Raw genomic sequence first — 21863 nt, forward strand, 5'->3', positions numbered from 1 at the left:
TCTTTTTTGTACAGCAGGGACCAAAACTGAACAGAGTATTCCAGGTGTGGCCTGACACGTACTGAGGAGAGAACTCCACATCACTGTGATCAGCACATGCCATGTCGTAAAGCCTCTTATGCTGGCTTTTAATTTTTTCCCGACTGTATATATTCACCACTGGTAATACTGCACATTTTGTATACTGGGATTAAAATAATCCAGAATGCAAATATCCAGGCCATTGAAATCAATACCTTCTTTCAGTTATACTGAATAACCGGCAACCAGAAGCACTCGGGGGGGGGGGGGGGGGGGGGGGGGGGAGCAACCTACCAAGCATTATTCCCAGATGAAATGAAAACGTAGTAGTGGAGGAAGCAGGAGTTGGCATCCTGTGCCAGCTAGTTTTGGGGTGTTGCAGTAAAACACTGTGGCAGGCTAGTATGTGAAGAAACGCATTTTACCATCTTTAACTTCTTCCTCTGCGCAACCGGCCTCGCCGGGGCTGAGCCCGTGGGGCCTCGCGTTCCCCCTCGGAGGGGATGAGAGGGCTGGAGCGCCAACATGGCCGCCGTGCCGGGCCGGGCCGGGCCGTGCCGGGCCGGGCCGGGCCGGGCCGGGCCACCCGGGATTCACCCACCCCCCCACACCCCGCAGCCACATCGCTCCGCTTTTCCCCGCTTTCCCTTCCCTTCTCAAAGCGGAGAGGAGGCCGACACCTGGTGACGAGCCTGGGCAACCGCAGGCGGTGAGGGGCGGAAAGCCTCGGCCCCCGCGCGGTGGCTGCGGAGGGAGGCCCGTCCTCCCGCCGCGCCGCCCCGGCGGCTGCGGCCCGGCGGGGCCTGGCACCCACGGCCGCCCGGGACGCCCGCGGAGGGAAGGCGGTGTGCGTGGGTGTCGCTCGTAGAGTGGGCGCACGGAGAAAGAGGGAGCAGGTTTCCAGTAACCTTAGGGTTTAAGGGGCTGAGAAAGGCGCTGTAGTCTGATTAACCAATTAGTTAATCACGTCATAGCGTGCGAACGCCTGGCGCGGAAGAGCAAGTGCTTTTACATCTGAACTCCCTCAAAAAAAGAGGTAGTTGGGCACTGAAAAATGGACAATGCCTTAAGATCCCAGAAGTCCATCAGGACTTTTTTTACATGACATGGAAGACACCTGAAATATTTTATGACTGTGTACAGTAATTTCAAAATCTTAAGGTGGATCCTTCATCAAAACCTTTAATTGCATACTCTAGCTTTACCTGTTTCTTTGCATTCTGTGTTTTCAGCCACCTGAGCACAGCACATCTGTCTATCTACTCTGGGTAAACAGCTGCATGTAGTTGGTTGCTGCTCGTGGTTGAGGGAGAGGTAGGTCAGAAGCCCAGAAGTTGCTGACAGGGTAGCCATCATCTTTTTGCTGAATCTTGAGTTATTTCAGGGCATTGAGAGTCCACTGGAGAACTTGTTCAGTTTGGAAGGCAATGGAGCTATGTCAAGAAGTAACCACTAGAAGAAATGAGGTTAAATGTAAGGCTACTCCAAGTATGAAGTACAATTATCCTTCTTGCTCTTTTATGATCCCAGCTCTTGCTGCGCTTAGAAATCATATGCTTCTCACAGCTGTTGGGAGACTTGAACTACTTGTTTCTTATAACACATGGAGCTCCCTGTAAACCGTTGAGTTTTAAGAGAAGACACAGCCACTTCACAGCTGGTGCCACATGAACATTTCCAGGACAAATTAAAGTCTGCATAAGCTTGAAATACTCTATCAGTAATTGTTTATATTAGTTATTAAGATTTTTTTCTTGGAGAGATGAAGGACTGTTCTCAAAGAAGCAGTGCTTAATGGCTAAGCCTTACCACAGAAAAGCCCCTGGCATTTTATCTTTAACATTCCAGCATATTTCTGGTGCTACTTTTATACTTATCTGCAATAAAAAGCTGATTCCTCAGAGTGCTTGGGTTTGCTTGAATGAGATTTATAGACCAGCTTTTTAGCACTGCTCCCAGGTATTACAGGAAAGGTGAAAGCTGCTTCAAGTTCCTACAGATTTCCAATCCAGGGCACTGACATTTCCAGTAGCTTCCACTTTCCAAAAGCAATGTTTTTATTTACTGGGGAGCCAAGTGCAGTGAACTTGGCCTGACATACCTACTTAAGGAGGTGGACTGGTTGTGCAAATCAAGCCAAGAGCAAGGGCAAGGGTGAATGGGCACATTTATGGAAAGAAGTTTAGCCCAGGTTGCTCCACCATTTGACAGACTCATCCCTTTCCGAACTCCCCAGCCAAAATGAATGTTGAATGTGGGAAGAGTTTGGCATCAGGCTTTAGCTGCCTGTAGGCAATGATGTCAGTGGTTTTATTTAAAAAAAAGTCTCCATTTGATGATGAGAGGCTCTCTGCAGTGCTGCCGAGACTGATGGAGGTAGGGTCTCCAGGTGAGGGTTAAGACACAAAAAAGATAGCAGTGCCATAGGCACATACTTGCTTTGCTTGTATTATTTTTGAGCATGGGGCTGTCGATTCTGAACAGTGACAGTCTAGCCCCTTACACAGGCAATGGCATCTGCCTCTGGAGCCAGCTAAACTGTGATGTGGCACAAGCATTGCCAGGCCACAGATGGCAAGGAGACTTCTGCAAGCACATGTCAGCGTTCATGCAGAATGCTATAAATTGTTTTCCTTAAAAAAAAACATGCAATAGGCAACCTGGGTTGCTTTAAAGTGCCTGTTTCAAATCAAAGCTGAATGAAACAAAATGCAACTAGGTCATCCAAGACAGCACACCAGGTAGCCACATATCACTCACAACCTATGGGAGACTTACCCAGGTCACTGCAGGCATCTCAAATGGCACTAGAAACTTAAGTGAGTCAGTGCCAGGTTGCTGTGGACTGTACTGTGAATGTGGATACGTAAGTGTAGGACTGTTAGTATGGGAGCTGAATCCACCCTTACTCTGTATAGTTATATATCCATTAGTCTGAGAATTCAGTAGGGCTAATAGTCATTCTTTACTGTTATTGAAGGACTTAACTTTTTTCTTGTCAAAGACATGGGTAGCCCTTAGAGACAATGACAGCAAAAAATCCTTTCATTTCACTTTAAAATACTCTGGTGAGAAAAGTCTTGCTTTGGAAAGTCGCCTAGCTCATTTGTTTTATTTCACAAATTACCCAAGTGCCCATTTGTGCTTTATAACTGGGATTCGGCATTAGTTCTTGATTAGAAGAGCTGTCATCTGCTTTTCTGTGCAGAAACATGAATCATGAGCAGGCAGTTATCGGTACAGCTCCGGACCATTTAAAGTCACAAAGTCAAATTTAAAAAAAAAGGAAGAGAGGCAGAAAAACAAAAAGCATTTGTTGCTCAAGTTTCACCCAGGTGAAATTCTCAGAACTTACCTGTGCCGAGCAAGTATCAATAACCGTAAAATTTCACAGCCCCTTTTTTAGAACCGCAGCCTTAACGTTTTGTAGGGGAAATAAAGCTTTGGTTAACCTTGGCACTGGCAGACCTCATTAAAATAACAGCCTGTCACTTTCGAGTTTAAAATAACAGGGTTGTCAGTTTTATATTCAGTGGAACAATCTACAGTCTTATTCTCTGGGAAACACCGCGGGTGTGCTGGGGGGGGCGGGGGGGGAGCGCTGGGGGGGTTGTCAGCAGCACAAAGGCTGAGCAACACTGCCATCTCCAGGACCCCCCAGATCCAGGGTGCTCCCCGGCAGCGGGGGCGACGCGATGCTCAAACCCTGCTGAATCCCTGCCGTACGCACTTCACTTTTTAAAAGGCTGAAAAATAACCCATGGTGGTTCGCCAACTGCTTGGCATCTAAATTTATTTTGTGAGAAAGCGTGAAAATGTATAATGTATGAAAATATAATCTCCATATAGAGCAAATAAAGTTCTGCATCACTTGTTCCAAAGAGAAGCAGGTCGCCCTCGCTGAGGTACCTAATGTGCATCGAAATTTTGTGCACCTAATGAGCTATTCTAAACAAAAACATGTGCCTAAGCTCCCTATATCTAATCAGTGGATAAATGAAGATGCCTTTAAAAAGCCTCCAAGAGAGAGATCCTCTTTAGCTAAATTCAAACACCTGGGTGAGATAGAGGGAGCCCATTTCAGTTGCTTATACACAAGTGCCTAGTGCCTCTGAGACATCTGTATGAAGCTGGCAGATGCAGCAAAGGACATACAGGAGACGCACCTTTCTCAAGGGGCAGCCCCTAAAACTTAGGGGACTGAGTTAACTGCTTTTCATTAAGCTCAGTTTACAAGGAAAACTGTGTGTCAATTTAAATACCCAGCTGTTTTATACTATCCTGCTTGTGACATATGATTCTTGCCCTGACTGTGACACCCGCATGTAGCAGAGACATAAATATAACAACCAGTTAGAAACAGTATATATAATATGTGCTCGCTGACCTAGTCCTTTTAAACAAATTGTTGGCCATTAGTCTTAGGATGCTTTCAGATTAAATCCCTAATGGACATAAATACTGATCGATCTATGAAAGTCCAGCGCAGTTTTCTGCTGGTACGGCATAACACAAATCAGATCGTGATGATCTGTTTGTTGTTCCTACCTGGCCATGCCCAGGACAAAGGGCATGCTCTTCACCATCCCACATGCAGCTCAGGTGGTCAAGCGCCGTATCCATTGATCTCTTACCAAGCTGCCCATCATTATACAAGGTCTACATCATTTTTAATAAATACTGCAAGGGTGCTGGGTGCGTGGCTGGGTATGTTAGACATGTCTGGGGGAAAGCAAGAAGCAGGCAGTAGAAAACTGTCTGTTTTTTCATCTGGAAATAATGTAACATGAAGAAGGGGCGTTAGTTAAATGTTGCTTGTGAATTAAAGGGCAAAGGCATATGTGACTAAAGAAACAACACAGACACGATCATGGCTTGTGATGGCTACTTTCATGTCTGTTCTTTAAGACAAAGCCCCAGGCCTCTTTCTACTCGCTGTCTGTAGCTGTTCTGTTAGTGCCACACACCAGTAGGATACACTTTACATACCCGGCCTGAAGTCCCTGGAATTACAGCACCTCACCAAAAACATCCACTTGAAATGTCTTCCAAATAGTTGCGCCTCCACATACTGACCCATGGTACATCATCCAGAGTGGCACCCTGGTACACCAGAGAAGTGACGTCCAGTGAGCAGCCAGAAACATTTGTGCATTTTTCCAGCACATAAAGGCTTAACTCTCAACAGGACCTTGCATTGAGGTGTTTCTGATCATCCCCAGGGAGGAGGAATTGACAGAAAGGCAAGCTGAATATTCTGAAATATTTCTGAAAAGGAATATCTTCCCAAATTGGAGAATAAACAAGAAAAAAAAAAGCAATGCAAAAAACATCAGAAGGAAGCAGAAGACAGATAATGAGAACCATTTCTTCTGAACACAAGCAAGACTCCTTATTGTTTATTTCATTTATTGCACTGAACCTGGGTCAGTTTTGGATGCATTCCACCATCTTTGAACACTATTTAGCATCATCTGATATTCCTCTATCTGTGAGAGTAGGAATTATATTGGTGGAGATAATAAATCTGGAAGGACTATGATACGGACTTGCCAGGGGTGTACTTGGAAGAGGAGGAGGAGGAAAACAGGGAATTTACTTTTTAAAAATTATTTTAGGGCCTCCACCTTTAAAATTTGCTTTTTGGCCCCCATTGCTTCTGAGCACGCATTATCCCACTGCCAAAGGAGTACACTTCTATCAGAAATTAAAGCAAAGTGGATTCCATGGGCAATTGGCTGCCCACTTCACAATCAAGTGTCTTTCTGGGATCTGTCATGCCTTATAAAACATAGCCATCTCACTTTTAGTTTTGCATGGTATTTTCAATCCATTTTTGGATTATTCTGGTGAGTCTTTCAATTTATCCAGATGCCCTGAATTAAAACAAGGAATGCTAAGTTCTGATTCCTGCTAAAATGATGGGCTTGCTTTTTATCTCATTTCATTGCTTTGGAGTGCAAGGCGAGTAGAGACAGAAATGTTGGTCAGCTTTATTTACCTGCATATAACTGAGCCCATGCTGGTAGGGCTGGAACTGAACTCATGGGTGCTGTTCCAAATTCTTCTGAGGAACTGTATGGCATATGTGACTGCCTCAATCACATAAGAAGTCAGTGGCCCAAATAAGAAATTAACTGTATTTCCAATGTAGGGCATGTAACTATAACATTTCCATAACTCTGGATATGAATTTCTCTTTGGAAATGATGCAAATATTTAACTTTTCTCACCTACAAAGTAATGGCTTTCTTCTGTTAGCAATTATAGATGAAGGCCAGGATGTTTTAATATCCATTTCTATATATCTCCCAATAAATTAAAAATTTAACTCTTTGCATGGCTATTGCTATATCCTTTTTCTTATGAGAGAGCAAGTATTGCAATTCGAAACAAATTTAGTACCTTCAAAGTAGCTGAAAAAAAGTAGTTCAATATAATATCAGGGCTACATCAGGAAGAAAGCTAGGGAAAGTCAGGCTAACTGCAGCCAAAGAGATCCAGCTGTCTTAATCCGAATAAATCTCTGCTAGAGAAAGTGGAAAGGAAATACGTAAAGTATCAAAATTGCATATGTCTTGTATTTAAGTGTTTCCACAGAAGTCTAACCAAGCTTGAAAGTTAATCTTTAATTCAAATGATAGGAAATACCAAGGAATCATTTACAAGGCCACAGGTCACTGGGGGGATACAGTAGCCTGACTTTGTAAACCACAAGCAAGCAATGTTAACTGAATCCGTAGTGGCTTTTATCTCATTTTTGAGGGACTGTACATCTGCTACATATTTTTAAATGCTGGCAGTTATCAAAATGGTGTATGGAGGAACATGCTGTAACCATGGGGACTAATAAGAGACTTTCTGTGGTCATGCTTGAAAAGGTCCCAGAACTGAATCCACTGAAACCCACAAGCAAAAGTTTTACATCTCATAGCAGGCATTACATCACCTAATTCTCTTCTGCATTTAAAGTTACATTAGAAGCACTACAAAGACGTTGCTTGCCTGAACTTTCATAGTGGAGAAGTGAACATGGCCATCAGGCTACGCCCTGAAAGAGGAGGTGAATCAATCAGTGTTCGTAATTCCTGTTTCAAGGCTGTCAGAAACCACACTGCACTCTCAGAAAACCAGTTTCAGGGTGAGGTTCAAGGAACTGTTTAAGTACATGCGTAAACTTCCAAAAGCTGAGAGGGTTAACAGAGGTCTGGTCACACAGCAGAAAAGAGCAAGATTTTGCAGGCTGTCCACAAGTTGTTTAAAGCTCGATGGTGAAATACTGCAGTAGGGACAGGGGGGATAGCTATGAAGAAAAACACCTGAGGGGGATAAAAACTGTTAAAATGCACCCGAATTGGAGGCACCTAGAGAGAGCTGCAAATGGTAACCTTTCCCTAAGCTGTAGTCATTTTTGCTACTGCTGCTTTTTGTGAGTCACGTAAATGTCTCCCTTCCCCTCAGGCTCTAAAAGGGAATGACACCTGAGGGGGATGTCTGTGAGATTTAATTAGCTGTCATTTACCAACAATCCTGGGTAAAGTAAGACCATCTTACTTTACCAGATGTACCTCTGTAATGTCAGTTAAAAAAAAAAAAATCTTTCTTGTTAGGAAATTTAATGATCTGTTTTCTATATGCAGTACACATATAGAGTATGTAAACATCATTTAATATCTTCAGAAGTGACTGGGGAGTGGGAGTCTTCATTTTGATTTTCAGGGAGTATCTGGAGAACATGTGCAGCATGTGAGCTGTGAGAACCTCTCTCCATTCTTTTGCTGACATCAATGAAAATATAAGGTTTGTACTCCAAATTACAGCCCTTACAAGGTCCAGGAGGGGAAATCACTTTCCAATGGACGTTGACTCACTTGTGGTTCAAAATAGAAGTCTGCAAGTCCTAGAGCACCAGCTCTGATTTGAATAAGGTAGAAATCTGAATATAACTGTAAACAGCTGAGTTTCTAATAGCTTAAAATAACTTCCAGATAGCAACAAAGTTACTGCTCTGAAAACTAATTACTCACCAGGAATATCAATCAGATGTTGCTTGTGTAAATAGTTATCCAGGCACAAGCAATAAATGAGAAAATCTGGCCCTTTGACTTGCATGTTTCCCAAGCTTATATGAATGTAAATCCCTAGTAAATCTTCCTCCCTGTGTTACCTATAGGATTTCTCTATCTGATTTACTGCACTGTGGCCTAATAGCAGTTTACACACCTCTCCGTGAACACTGGGCAATTTAACTGAGTTGCTTGGGCTGGTTAGCTGTACCAGTAGGGACCTTGGGGATTTTAACCCTCAGCATGAGCAGAAGGGGGAGAAGAGGGACCTTTGGGATCTGCCCAAAGACCCTGGTCCCATGCACCAAAGACATCAGAAAGGGCAGGTATCCTGACACCATCCCCCACTTCTGCTGAAGGCTTGCCCATGGTCTGTAAACTGGAATTTTAATTTTTGGCTTGACAGGTCTCCCCTATTGAGACTTTAAAGGCTTGCAAATGATGCTATTTCACATGAAAACAAAACAACTAGGACTTGGCAAGGGGTGTGGAGGAGATTTATAAGGTGTCTATCATGGCAAGAAACACCAACAACCCATGCAGCCAAACACTGTCCTACTTAGTTCTTACAGATGAAAATGCAGACGGTGCTTCTGAAATAACATCCTGGGCTGTTTCTATCTCCTGGCTTATAAAGTGACATTCCACAGAGTTTAAGCATGGTAAAGCAGCGTGGGCCATTTGCTCAGAGAGCTATCATGTCTTCAGAACAAAAGATAAAAGAGATAAATAGCCAAGTGCAATATTGTACCTCAACAACCTAAAAGCCAATCTCGAAACTGAATGGAAGAATGGAGAGCTTTTATTTCTTGGTTTTTTAAAGAATAAAGCTTGGCAATTTCTTTTGAAAGCTATTCAACAAGCTCCCCTAAATCCTATTACAACTTAATGTGAAATGCATCTGTTTCCATAAGAAAAACACTGGCACCATTCATCCTTTATAGTCCGTCCTTTGTTGTGTTTTCTATCTATTCTTGTAGCTTTTCCACTCTAGTATACCAAACGCAAAACAAGAACTGATAACATTTTAGCCAGAGCATTTATTTATTAAGATGCTGGAAACTCAGTTTGTTCCTGCTTGCTGAATCATACAAAATTAAATTATTGTTCAAGGAGTTTATAATGTAAAGAAACTGTTTTGATACTGCCCCAACATTTCTTGAACATAAATTCTGTAACCAGCTACAGATATTTATCTACACCATACAGCAAAGATGGATATAGTTTCTGCATGCATGTATATACAAAAACTTGTTGCTGTTACTGACATCCAAATGCACTGCAGTGTATTCAGGCTGTGTATCTTAAATCAGTTCAACATCACCTCAGCATTGCACCATTTTTTTAGAACCTGCATATGTAGCTCTAAATATAATATTTACCTAAGACATGACCAAGTTGGTGGGTGAGTCATTTTATCTGATGTACACTGTTTAACTGAATTTACATTCAGCACACTGTGAGGCATATTAATTCTCAGAAATATGTATAGGTAGAAAACCTTAGACAAATGGAGACTAGAAAGAGCAAGATGTAACACGCTTTTATTAATGTCTTGCCTGTGGAAAAAGGTGACTTTGATTATTTGTACTCTCCGAACCCAAATGCTGAGTGTCTTGCTTGTAAATACAGGAATTTAAGTTTTAGCACCTTCAGCCCTTTTAACCTTCACCATCATCACCATTATGGAGTTAAACAACTTATTATTTAACATGTTAGCGTGGCTGATGTTTTTAACCTGTTTTCCCTCTCGTCTCTTAATCAGGTAACAGACATTAAAGAAAAGCTAAAGCTCTCTAAAAAGTTCTGGTCAACATTACCCCACACAATCTGCAAGGATGAGCGAGTGACAGCCGGTCCGTCAATCGAGGAGGACTGCTGGAACGGCCACACCAAGGCGAGGTGAGGTGGACCCCCCTCCACCGCACTCGGTCCAAATCCCTCTCTGGCCTGAAGCAATCATGAAACTGAGAGTATTTCACAAAACTGTTTACAAGAGTGAAACAGAAATGGGGAGAACAAGTAATTGTTCACACACAGCTTGTAGCCGAGATTATTTATTGTCAAGGTGCCATTAAAGCCAGAGTGTGAGTCAGAGTAAATGGGCACCGCGTGTCAGCATGTGACCACAGAAAATGTTCATTGTTTCAGCTCCAGGAGGATAATTTATACTGAGATTTCAAAGAGCTCTTTAGCTCCATTTAGCATCCCTGTGTTGGGACTGACAGCTTGTGAAGCAATTGCACTCTTGGGATATCGTACTGGGATGAAACAGAAATTGGAATTTTGGCTCTATTTGCTATTGGTTGGCAAAGCTTAGGGCTATTTTCTGGGGGGAAAAAAAAAAAAAACCAAACAAAAACCTGAAAAATATCAAGCAGAGAATAAATGTAACACTCCTACTTACCTTCTGTAGAAGGCTTGACCTTATGTTACTTCATCAGGTACTGTGGTCATCTTGCCCTTGTTTGTGATGAGTTTTCTCTGAGTTTTAATTTTGAGGTTTGCTTGGCTCTGGCTGTGGCAGGGCTGGAGCTGGGAGATGAGCAGGTGTCTCCAAAGGCCCCAGTGTGGATTCACCAGCTAACAGAGGAGACGATCTGATTATCCCTGCTGAGAGAGAGAGGAATTGGCTCAAGGACCATGCTGGGACCAGTCAGGTTTCAGGTCTGCAGCAGTAGCCTGTGCTTTTGGGAGACAAGAGGAGTGGAGAGGTTTGAGAGTCTGGTCAGCACTGAATCTGGAGAGCACTGATACTTTCTGGCACTCAGGAATCTTTATTTTCCTTTTACCTGATGATACATATGAAGCCAGAATAGAAAAATAAACCAATAACAAAACAAACAAACAAAAATACAAGAAAATAAGAAGTGAGGCAAGTACATAAAGTATAAAAACTTGGTGAAAATAAGACAACACAGGAAAAAACTCACAAACCTGTTAAATGACATTTTGCATGGATGGATGGATGAGTGGATGGACAGATACATAAATAGATTGCACCCACCCCATCATCTAATCATTTTTATAAGTAGCACACTTTACAGGGGGAGGTTCTGAACTGAACACATGCCCTTTTTCCTACCCTTACTACATAATGCTAGAAAGAATTAATTTTACAGATGAGAGCAGAGGTCTGTTGGAGATGCTGCTGGCCCATTTGAACCCACTTTGAGACCCACATGAGCAAATCTATCCAAAAGTACAAATCAATGCTCAGTTCCTAAATTCCAGACCCAGAGAAAGCCCTTGGGGATTCTGAGAAAGACAGCTAGGAGGAACATCTGGCTATTACAGGACTCACCACAAAGGAGTAGTGTGAAGTGAGAAATAAAATCATGTTTCTATCTTCCTTTATTATATCTCTTCTTATCAGAAGGCTTTGTGAGATAGGACCCCAGGCTGGTGTGCTGAAGCAGTTAAATGAAGTTTCCAGACCTCCCAGCTGGATGCCATGCATCGCATCAGGATGCATGCATTAGTAAGAGATCTATGCTACTGTTTCTTCAAAAGAGCAGTCAAACCTGCTAATATCCCTCCTGGTTTCCATTACCAACACTAGTGTTTGTACCACGTCTGGCTGTTAGTTTTCATCCCTCTGCTGCTCTTGCACTGAAAGGTCTGGCACAACTTCCACGTTTGTTGGGAGTTATGGAGGCGCATTTTTTTCATGTAGTTTTTCACCCTCCTTTTGCAATATTTGTCTTATGAGAAGACTGGTTATTTTCATGATGCCTTCTGAGATTAATGTTCTGGAGCCACTGAGAAAAGCTATTCTCTGCTGATAATGCCCTTGATTAATTTAACACAAACATTTCACTGGATGTGGAATGAAAGCATCACCTGAAAATACAGTTTCAGAAGGCCCAGACACTGCTTCTCAGTCCAGTTTCTATTTCATATCCATTCACAGAGGAAATGCGTAATCACAGTCTTAGTAACAGAATTCAATAAATGCTTCAGTAATAAATCATAGAGATACCAGAGAATGCCATGGCCTGTATGTGAATTAATACTGAAAATATTACTGAAAATAACTAGCTTTAGATGCAAAATCACCTCTTGAATGGTGAACAAAGACATTTACTGCAGCATAAAGAAAAACCATAAATGTTTCCTTGATCATACTGATTAATATCTGATATCAAATGCTAGTTCACAAGAACAAGGGCGGCAAAATCTGGCCAATATGTATATAGCCATTTGTGTTCACTGTGTCACTTGTCATAAGCACCCCTGTGCTATATGAGGAGCTGCATTTTGAATTCCAGATAATGTGACAACGGCCTATAATAGAAAAAAAAAGGAAATTTAGCTGCCTCCTGTTTTCCTATACATTAATTCTACAAGTAGAAAGACAACATGGTGTTGGCTGCTGTTGGGAAAGGAGATTGTTGCTGGTTTTTGATCAGATGTTATGGTGGTGTAAAGAATTAGAAACTTTGAATTGCTAGATAGACATAATGCCTCATGTTTCATTTTGCACATCACCTTTTGATGCTGCTTTTACAGGGGAAAAGAGTTACAAACCTGAGATCACAGAAAATGAAAGCTAGGATTTCTCTTGAGAGAGGCATTACACCAAGGTCACTTGTGGTTATTACATTCCCCATATACCACTTTGCTAGCATGATTAATTTACAGTGACACCAGGTCGCCAAATGAAGGTCGCCAATTCGCAAATAATCATGGGGTAACAGAGTCATCCATTTGGCGTCTGGAAGGGTGCACTTGGCTTGTTGCTGATCCTGCACAAAGAATGGTTTTAATCAGGTCACATCAGGTAGAAACCAAGTGCTGTGGAAATGGGAAAACATTTATTAGGTGGATAAATCTCTTTCTTTGAAAAATCCATGTTAAAAAAATAATAATAGCTATTTCAGACAAAGTGCCTTTTAGTCCCCATCATACCTGCATTCACAAAAGAACTTGAACACAATGTTTAAAGAATTCATGTCTTCTGCCAGATGTACAGAGATAGATTTTTTAAAGATACTTAGAATCTAAAAAAATCATTAAGATGAAACTTTAAAAGTTTAGCTTCTTCCCTATACACAGATAAGTTCTTAACATCAGCTGATAACCTCTTCACTAATAGATGCTCTCCAGAAATTACGGAATTTTCCCAAGGATGATGGAATTTGGGCTTTAAGACTTAAACCAAATCCAAGGTCTTAGCCTTTGAATAAGTGAATTTTACTGAAGTGAGAACAGTAACCGAATCTGCAGCAGCTCTGGTGGTCAGGAGAAGAACCTTGAATTGCTTCAGCCAACTCAGCTAACTCGTTTCAGCCAAACCATGTGAAAGACTGTGCTCATGTACTATCATCATGGTGCTCATACTCACCAAGACAATAGCCTTATTGGTATGTCTTAGCTCTGAAAGGCAGTAATCTATGGAAGAGATGAGATCCTGCATTCCATTCCATGAACCTATCACTCCTCTAAGTACAATCAAGAAGAAATAGAATTACATATCAGACAGTAATTATAAACAGAAAATAAATAGAAAAAGTGAGGAATAAAAGGAAAAATGAACACTATTTTTCAACATCTAGCTCAAAAGTATAAGGTATTTCACCAAAATGAACACAGGATGGAGTCTCAACTGGCCTGAAATTTTCTTCTTCTCCTGCCACATATATGGGAGTGCCTACTTCCCTGGCAGAGAGCCTTTAATTCCTGGTGAAGTTCAGGTGGGAAGAAAGACTCACCAGATCACTGCCAGCCCTGAGAAAGTTGTTCATTGCTGACCAGCAAGGCTTGCAGTGAGAACAAGTGAATGTCTTTTACCTGGAGGTAGGCAAAGATAACTGTTTAGTTTCACACTAGTGAAAGTGTGAATAAACCACTTCTCAGTAAGTGTGAAAACTGCCTATTCTTAATTAGTGGCTCTAGTTTATTTCTGCATTTTCTTCCAACAAACTGGCAGATGAGCCATTTTCTCCCTCTTTCTGTCTCCTCAAGTTTTTCTCCAAGATGGAGGAAAAAAAAAAAAAAAACAACAAAAAACAAAAACAAAACAAAACAAAACAAAAAAAAAAAAAAAAACCACAACCTGAAAGTATCCTATGGAGATTACCTCCTGAGCAAACAGAATCATATGAGGTGATCTAGTTAGCCAAACAAGCCAATTTGCCACTGCACTTATCTTTCTGGACCAGATGTGACTGCCTACACCCAGCCCAGCCTGAGTAAGCCCATGCTGTATTTTGTACTCTGTTGCCTACAATTCTGTGCAATTGGAAAAACTCCAGTACTGCCTAGGTGGGATGCTCCAGTCATACTGTAAGCAGCTGCTGCAGCAGAAAAATATGGAGAAAGCTGCCCTATGAGGCAGATGTCTTAAAAACCAGAAGATTCCTCCTTTTTTTTCTGTTCATAGCTACAGCCTTTATATAAATGACCTGAAAGATTCATCAGTCATTTTTAGATTTGAAAAGGAAACAGGCACCCTGGAACATTAACTGGTTATTTAAAAAAAAAAAAAAAAATTGGTTTTAGATCAGTTTTGTGGTACTTGGCTATGATGTGCCAAAAGACATCTTTGTTGTGTCTGCTGAGACAAGCAAGAACTTTGGAAAAGCTAAGAGGAACAGAAAGCATTAATATTTTAGAAAACAATGTAAATTACACTAAAATCCTGACATTTCTGAGCAAGGAGCAAACAGCAGAAAGCAAACAATATTGTTCAGCTTCTCTATACTCAGAGGGCTAAGAAAGCTGATTTTTTTTTTTTTTTTTGCTAGGAGGACGCAAAGAACAGACACTGATTCAGGTTGGCACTTCTCTTCTTTTCATTTATAATGGGCATACAGTTCTTGTAATGACCAGGCCTACAAAGAGATCATTAATGAGAGCAGAAGCAGCAGCAAAGCTTAAAATTCACAGGGGTGTCTGCACCTACAGAGCTGCAGCAAAAGCAGCTGTGTTCAACAACTTTGCCCAGCCAGCAACAAATCTTCTGTCAAAAAGTGGTCCCAAGACATGGCTTCCAGTTCGATGTGACATAACCCTACCCTACACACATCAAAATGCTTTTGTCAGAACATGTGCCAGGCTGCCTCTCAGAGGCTGTCACTCACAGAACACCTTGGACTGTGTGTTCTCATATCTGAACCAGTCCTTTAAAGAAAGGAAAACAATTCAAGGATATTTACATTCAATATAGGCTTTTCTGCCTTTTCTTTTTTGACTCTCCCCCAGAGGAAGCAGGTGAATTAGTTCGGTAATGAGGGCAGAATCCAACTGCACATTCAGACATGTAAATTTATGCACTTAAATGTAGATGCCTGTGGGTGAGACAATAAGGAGTCACTTGTGTTGCCCAAGTGACTGTAGTGCCATTTGAGACTCTCCAGCACATCTGAGATGAATATGACACAGGACACTACCTCCCATCTGGACCAGAGGCTGGGCTAGGACTGCTTGAGCGTTTTAAAAATCACCAGTGTTAAGGTGCCTGAAGAGAGCCTCGGTATCCTGTCAGTGTAGTCAGTGAGGCACTTTTCCACTGCCCAAAGACACTGATCTACTGCTATGTGAGATGATCTAAATAGTCAAGACGCCTTCATGGAGCTGGCAAATTAGACACTGGACCTACAGGATATTCAAACCCTGCTGGAGCGGCAGCAGGCCACCAAGCAGCATGCGCCCTGGTGACTAAAGCGGCACCCGAGACACAATTCAGCTTCCTAAAGAAAGACACCAAATATAATTTTAGTTGCCCCAGGTGTCCAAGATCTCCCCCTCAAGCATGTGGATAGGATACAGAAAGCCACACCTTTCAGGGCTATTAACAAGAAGAGGTAGAATAAGCAAGAGCATTCAAATGGCACCAGATGTCTATGTTTGTGCAGCTAAATCCCAGCAGACGAAATCTAATGAACTAGTCATTTGGCCAAAGGCATGTGGGATGCCAACAGCTGCCCCCACTCTGCTGACAAATAAACTCCTGGCTAGTTTTGACTAGATCTTGTGTTGACTAGATATGCTCATATGCAGACACTTGCATTTAGACAAACAAGTTTTGGTATCTGTATAAATTAAAGATGAATCTTCAGCTTCTCTAATTCTTTTGCTCTTATGCCCTAAATGACAAGAGGTTCATTCACCTAGCAATTTAAGTATCCACCTGAGGCAATCATAAGGTAATGGATTTCTTGTGACCCACAGCCAGTATGGATTGCTTACACATCTAGGTGAGGTGCACTGGACCATTCTCCTGAGAGGTTAAGCACTTCCATGTCAGGAATTCTTTGAGGATCACCAGATCCTGAGGCAGCCATTGTAAAGTGTGTGACAGTTTGACTGAATCACTTCCTATAAGTGAATACCCTGGCCCATTTAAATTTAGATGGTCTTCAGAAGGACATCAGATCCACACTGATCACAGTGCAGAATATGAACCTCGATAAAAAGCACACAACAGAGCACTCTGTAACTGCCTTAAATCTCCAGACTAACTCATATTGTCCCCATATAAGAAGCTCACTAAACAGTCAGTACATCCTTCTTTTATTATTGATGATAAGGCAAGATTAAATCAAACACAAATCAGTCAAAGAAAGCCTGTTAACCACCGTTCAGAGCTAACCATAGCTTCTCATGGATGGCTAGCAATAAAGAGCAGCTAACCCACATAAACAAGGAAAGCAATCCACATGAACGCTTGGCAATTTCAAATCACTCCTGGCTGCTAACTGTTATGGCCATTGTCATGGACAAGATACTGGGCAAGATGGACATTCTTTCTGAGCCAGTAGGGCAGTTCTTACATTCTTACTTTTTTTAATCAACTGCACCTTGAAATCGCTGATTTACTTCTATGCTGAGTAATTTATCTACAGCAGCCATTTCATTTGTAGAGACGTGTGACAGATGGAGGTGCTGTTCCTTTGCAGCCCAGAGATTCCCTGCATGCCAAGGTCTTTGTCCTGCTGCCTCCAGGCAGCTCTGCAGAATTATTTCCAGTTCCTATCTTTGGTGATTCATAACACTGCAGTCTGCAGTCCTCCGTACTAGGAAAGGTGGTTCTGTATTCTCACCATAGCTAAGCCTGTACCACAGGAGTCTGGATGGGATCCCCACAGCATTGTTATTTCTCGTTATGGTACTAGTGAAACAACGGGACATGCAGTTTGAGGCTGGTTATGTTTGGCAGTCATGTTTTGTTCTTACATGTTCATGCTCCCCCAGGATTTTTCTCATGTAAACTTTCAAAGGCCACTGATGACAAATGAGTCTCATCTTGTAAAGCAAGGACCTTTTACAATGAGACTAAACCCTTCCCTGGTGCAGCAAAGCAGTCATCATTTTGTGAACCTCCAGAAGCAATACAAAACTTATTTTCCCTTAACCGTGACTTCAGCAGCAAAAGTAATTTCTTCTCCTTACTTTCACATTTATTTTTAAGGTATGTATTTATGTTCCAGACCAATATGAACATAACACTAGCACCAATGACAAATTTTAATATTGATAGAGAATTGGGCTGGCACAAGTGAGAGTGAAGAGAAATACTCTTAAACTATATAAGGTACCAGGCATCATGAATGCCTGCATTAGTAGGCTAGGCTGTGCTATCATTACTGGCTGATCACATACCCACATGAGGAGTCCCACGAACAACAGTAGGATATCCTGGTATGCAAACGAATTACAAAACAGATCATATCCTGATAAAGAACATGAATAAGGGGTAAATCTTCCCCAAATCCCTTGCAGTCTAAATATGGGACAAAGATAGTAGGTAAATACAGACAAGAGAAAACAGGGAAGCAGTGATACACTATTTTCTCAGGATACCATGCCAGCACAGAGAAATAATGTCAGACCTTTATCAGCCTAGCAGCTGTAAAACACACAGATAATTTTTAACAGAGATTCAAAGCAGGAAAAAAGGTAGTTTTTCAGATGCCTATAAGGAGAGTTTCCTGAGGACAAAGAGCAGCAGGGGACAAAGTGTGCATACTTAATAAAAAATGATGAAGACTTTGACCGTGGGATGATTGGAGGCATAAGCTGATTTTTGTAGGGGAGAGATACCTGCAAAAGCAGGCCTAAATTAGCAGCTTAAGACTGCATTTGCCAAGGTCAGAGAAGGGAATGCTGCAGTAATCAAGAAATAATAAGCTAAGAGCCTGAATAAAAATTCAGATGTGTGGATGGATAGGAAATACCATACCTTAAATATGTTATGCACAAAGCACATGGGAGATGCAAGTATAGCCTGTTTCTAAAAAATCAAAGAGCACTGGTGTTGGTAAACTCACAACACCGTTTATGGGCCTGGATGTCGGATAAACTGGGGATGTTGTTCAGTGATCAAAAAAAGGATGCAAGGAAAAACTGGAGAAGAAAACTAATCAAGATCTTCCTTTAAACAAGGAGAGCCGTAATGCCTCAAGATAGCCTTCTAAACTATCTCAGAATACCAAATATGCTATATAAAACAAAGGAATTCATATTTTTTAAGCAAAAAGAAATAAAACCAGAAGCATGCACTGTTAACGCTTAATTTAGTGTGCAACCATTCATACCAGTAGAGGATCTGAACATGCAGTGACTTACTGCTGGCTGGTGAACCTCTTCCATAGATCACAGAGCCAGTGCACTTGCTGGGGTGTATGTGGAGAGTTAGGAGGTTGGAGAGCTTAAATCCTTTCTGCTGTCCATGCAGCTGAGCTACTAAAAAGATCCTTTAGAGTATGTAAAATTAAAAACTATATTTTTTAAATGGTTTCACTGGAGCTGTTTAAGAGCTGTGTAATCATTATCAGTGTCAAATTGCTTAGCACAGCATTTACTGTACATTTCTGAAACTTACTGCATTTTAAACTAATCATTCATCCCGCTATATAGATACTTGCCTGAGATTATGAACGATGGCTTGACCAACCAGATCAACAATCCAGAAGTAGATGTGGACATCACAAGGCCAGACACCTTCATTCGACAACAAATTATGGCTTTACGTGTCATGACTAACAAACTGAAGAATGCGTATAATGGAAATGATGTCAACTTCCAGGATGCAAGTAAGAAACCATTAACTGTCAATAAGTGCATTTTTGGAACACATTTATAAATCGGTTGCATTGCAATGGCTTTCTTTTGTCTTTGTTCTCTGTGTTGCTGATAACATTAAAAAACAGTCTTTTTCTGTCCCATGAAATTCCAGTTATATATTTGTTTCTTTTGCTTCTCTCGCTTATCTTCATGTCAAAAGCAGCAAGACACTGAGGGTTTTCCATAATGGCAGCAGTCCACTCCTTTTTCAGAAGAGCATTTAATCACCTAATTAAATCAGAGTGGCTTTCATTTGGATGCTTTATCAAATTAAACTTTCCCATTCCCACCAACACTTTCCCATTCCCAAGATGTTCATCCCCACCGGGGTACTGGGTGGAAAGGGAACAGAGAAAAGGGATGAACACTGTAACCCATGGCCTTCGTGTTGTTTCCCTCGCTCCTTTGTGCCAGGTGACGAAACCAGCGGCTCGGGCAGCGGCAGCGGCTGCACGGACGACATCTGTCCCACCGAGTTCGATTTCATCACCACCGAAGCGCCACCGGTCGACTCCGACAGGAGGGAGGTGGAGGCTTCAGCCACACAGCCAGGCTGCTCACTGCAGACGTCGCTCATCGTCCTCATCACTCTCGTACTGCAAAGACAGTGGAGATAATCCTGGATCTGGTCAGAGAAACTGTTTTAGCTATAGAAACAGCCAACTTTCTTCTTTTCTTATACTCTTGGACAATGGACCATGCCACAAACACTTGCAGTTTTCTACAAGAAGAGAGCAGTACTGCAACCTGCTTCCCTTTTTTGTTTTCCCAAAGAGTACCAGGTGCCAGACTGAACTGCTTCCTGCTTTTTTTCAGATATCTCTGAAGACGATATCCACTCTTGAGAGAATTCTTTCTCACACCTTTATTACAGGAGACTTTCTGAGCTTCATTTCCTTTTATGCTGCAAAAGTAAAAAAGGATCTTACAGTGTGTGTTTTTCCCTAATGAGAAAAAAGAGGGGGAAAGAAACCAAGAAAACAGTTTCCATTCAGAATCAGGCCTGACTTAAGGCTGCTGCATTTCAACAGAATATCAACAAAACAAAAAAAAGACAAGAGAGGAACAAAAAATTGCAACCGTTCTTCACTAACAGCCAGGTTTCCTTTAGGAACTTCTGTAGAATGATTCAAGTCATCAGAATGATCATTGCTATAGGGAGGAAGTCTGGATTTTTTTTCCAACACAAAAGTATGTCTCAACGGTGAATGTCTTGCACTTCATCTGCCAACCACATCAGATTGGTATGAAGGTAGAGAAGCTGAAAAATAAGTTTATCTTTTAGTATGATAGTACATCCACTAGCTTCAGAATATCATGTTACAGTTGTTTAGGATTTAAATCTTAATGCCCAGTAAAAAATTGAGTAGTAGCACGATTTCACCTAGCTTCTTTTAGTATTTATCCATGTTACACAATTGGCACAGATTTCCACTTAGCTCACCATCAGCCATGGTGGTAATGCTAAACAACGCTCCTGACAAATGTCCCCTCAAGGGTTCGGACAGAAAATAATCTCTTGTGATAGAATCTCTTTCCTTTTTTCACTGTTCTGACATCGATTAGGACTTTCTGCTACTATGTTCATTATCCTACCAAGACGGCAATTCTCTAATGGACTAACAGCGACCGGATCAATAGTGTGTTTCACACCTAACTACATCTTTCATATCAGTTAATTTCAGTGTCACAAGGATTTCTTCTACAAAATTTCAGAACAAACAAATATAAAGTACTGACATGGAGATTTCTTTCACTTTTTTAGTCTTAGTATGATCATCTATTTTTATATATATAAATATATATAAATCACAGATTTTAACTTCTTAATTACAAGCTCAGGGTTGACACTTCTTTGTAAGAAAAATAATGTTTGGTCAACCAGCTCGTCTTTTTTTGTGCTGCTCTGAAAAGTAACCCTTTAATGACTGGTGAGCACGAAAATCAAGATAATTTTTTACATATCCAGTTGTCCATTTCTTAACAGGTTTGCAGGGTGGGGGAGAAAACATCTCTCGTGTGTTTATGGGAAGCATGCAAGTTTGTGTGACAGGCCTAGAGAAGGACACAGATGTTATTTGTGATGGCAATTGTACTCTCAGATTCTTCAAGGATACATTGCTTTAATAATCATTGCCTAAATGACCACAGTCCTGGATAAAGTTTCCCTAATTTGCATCTGGTCATAAGACCCAGGATGGAAGCTGTTTAAATCCTGGACAAATGAGTGTCAACAATTAGACATCAAAATCTTCCCTCTTCCATCAGCCACAGACAAAGGGCTTCTCGGACAATTCTGCATGGTGTTGAAATGATTTGCTAGAAATTTATTTCCTGATTCTTACGGTGACTCTGGAAATGGTATAGACAAATTGTGGTAACACTGTGAAGTCAGACAACCACATTACAATTGAACAGCAGAGCAGGTAGATCATATCCATTGCAATCTCTTTTTCTTGTCAAATTATAATTAGCTATCGATTTAGGCATGAAATTAAAGTAGAAAATACACGGCACGTTAGGATAAAGTATACTTAGGCACTTTTACCAAAAAGTACTTACAAACTATCTATATGGAATGTCTAATAACAAAAAGCATCAGTTTTGAGCCACTTATATTCCATTCTTTTTTTCCCATTTTTTTTGTTTACTTCAAAGTATAATGATCTATTCTTCTGGACCCAGCATGGTGTGCAGGAATTGCTG

The 21863-nt window shown here is 41.3% G+C and overlaps 1 protein-coding gene across 1 annotated transcript in view; it reads left to right on the forward strand.

Annotated features, from left to right (window-relative positions):
- GPC6 (glypican 6) overlaps positions 1 to 19774 on the forward strand; it is a 792969-nt gene extending 773195 nt beyond the window's left edge. Inside the window, exons 7-9 of the mRNA XM_042806027.1 lie at positions 9853 to 9989; positions 18951 to 19126; positions 19572 to 19774. Of these exons, the coding sequence (XP_042661961.1) occupies positions 9853 to 9989; positions 18951 to 19126; positions 19572 to 19774 (516 nt within the window). The remainder of the gene's footprint in view (positions 1 to 9852; positions 9990 to 18950; positions 19127 to 19571) is intronic.
- The last annotated feature ends 2089 nt before the right edge of the window (positions 19775 to 21863 follow it).

The sequence above is a fragment of the Tyto alba genome, unplaced genomic scaffold, assembly GCF_018691265.1.
Source record: "Tyto alba isolate M040663 unplaced genomic scaffold, T.alba_DEE_v4.0 Super-Scaffold_45, whole genome shotgun sequence".
Classification (NCBI taxonomy): Eukaryota; Metazoa; Chordata; class Aves; order Strigiformes; family Tytonidae; genus Tyto; species Tyto alba.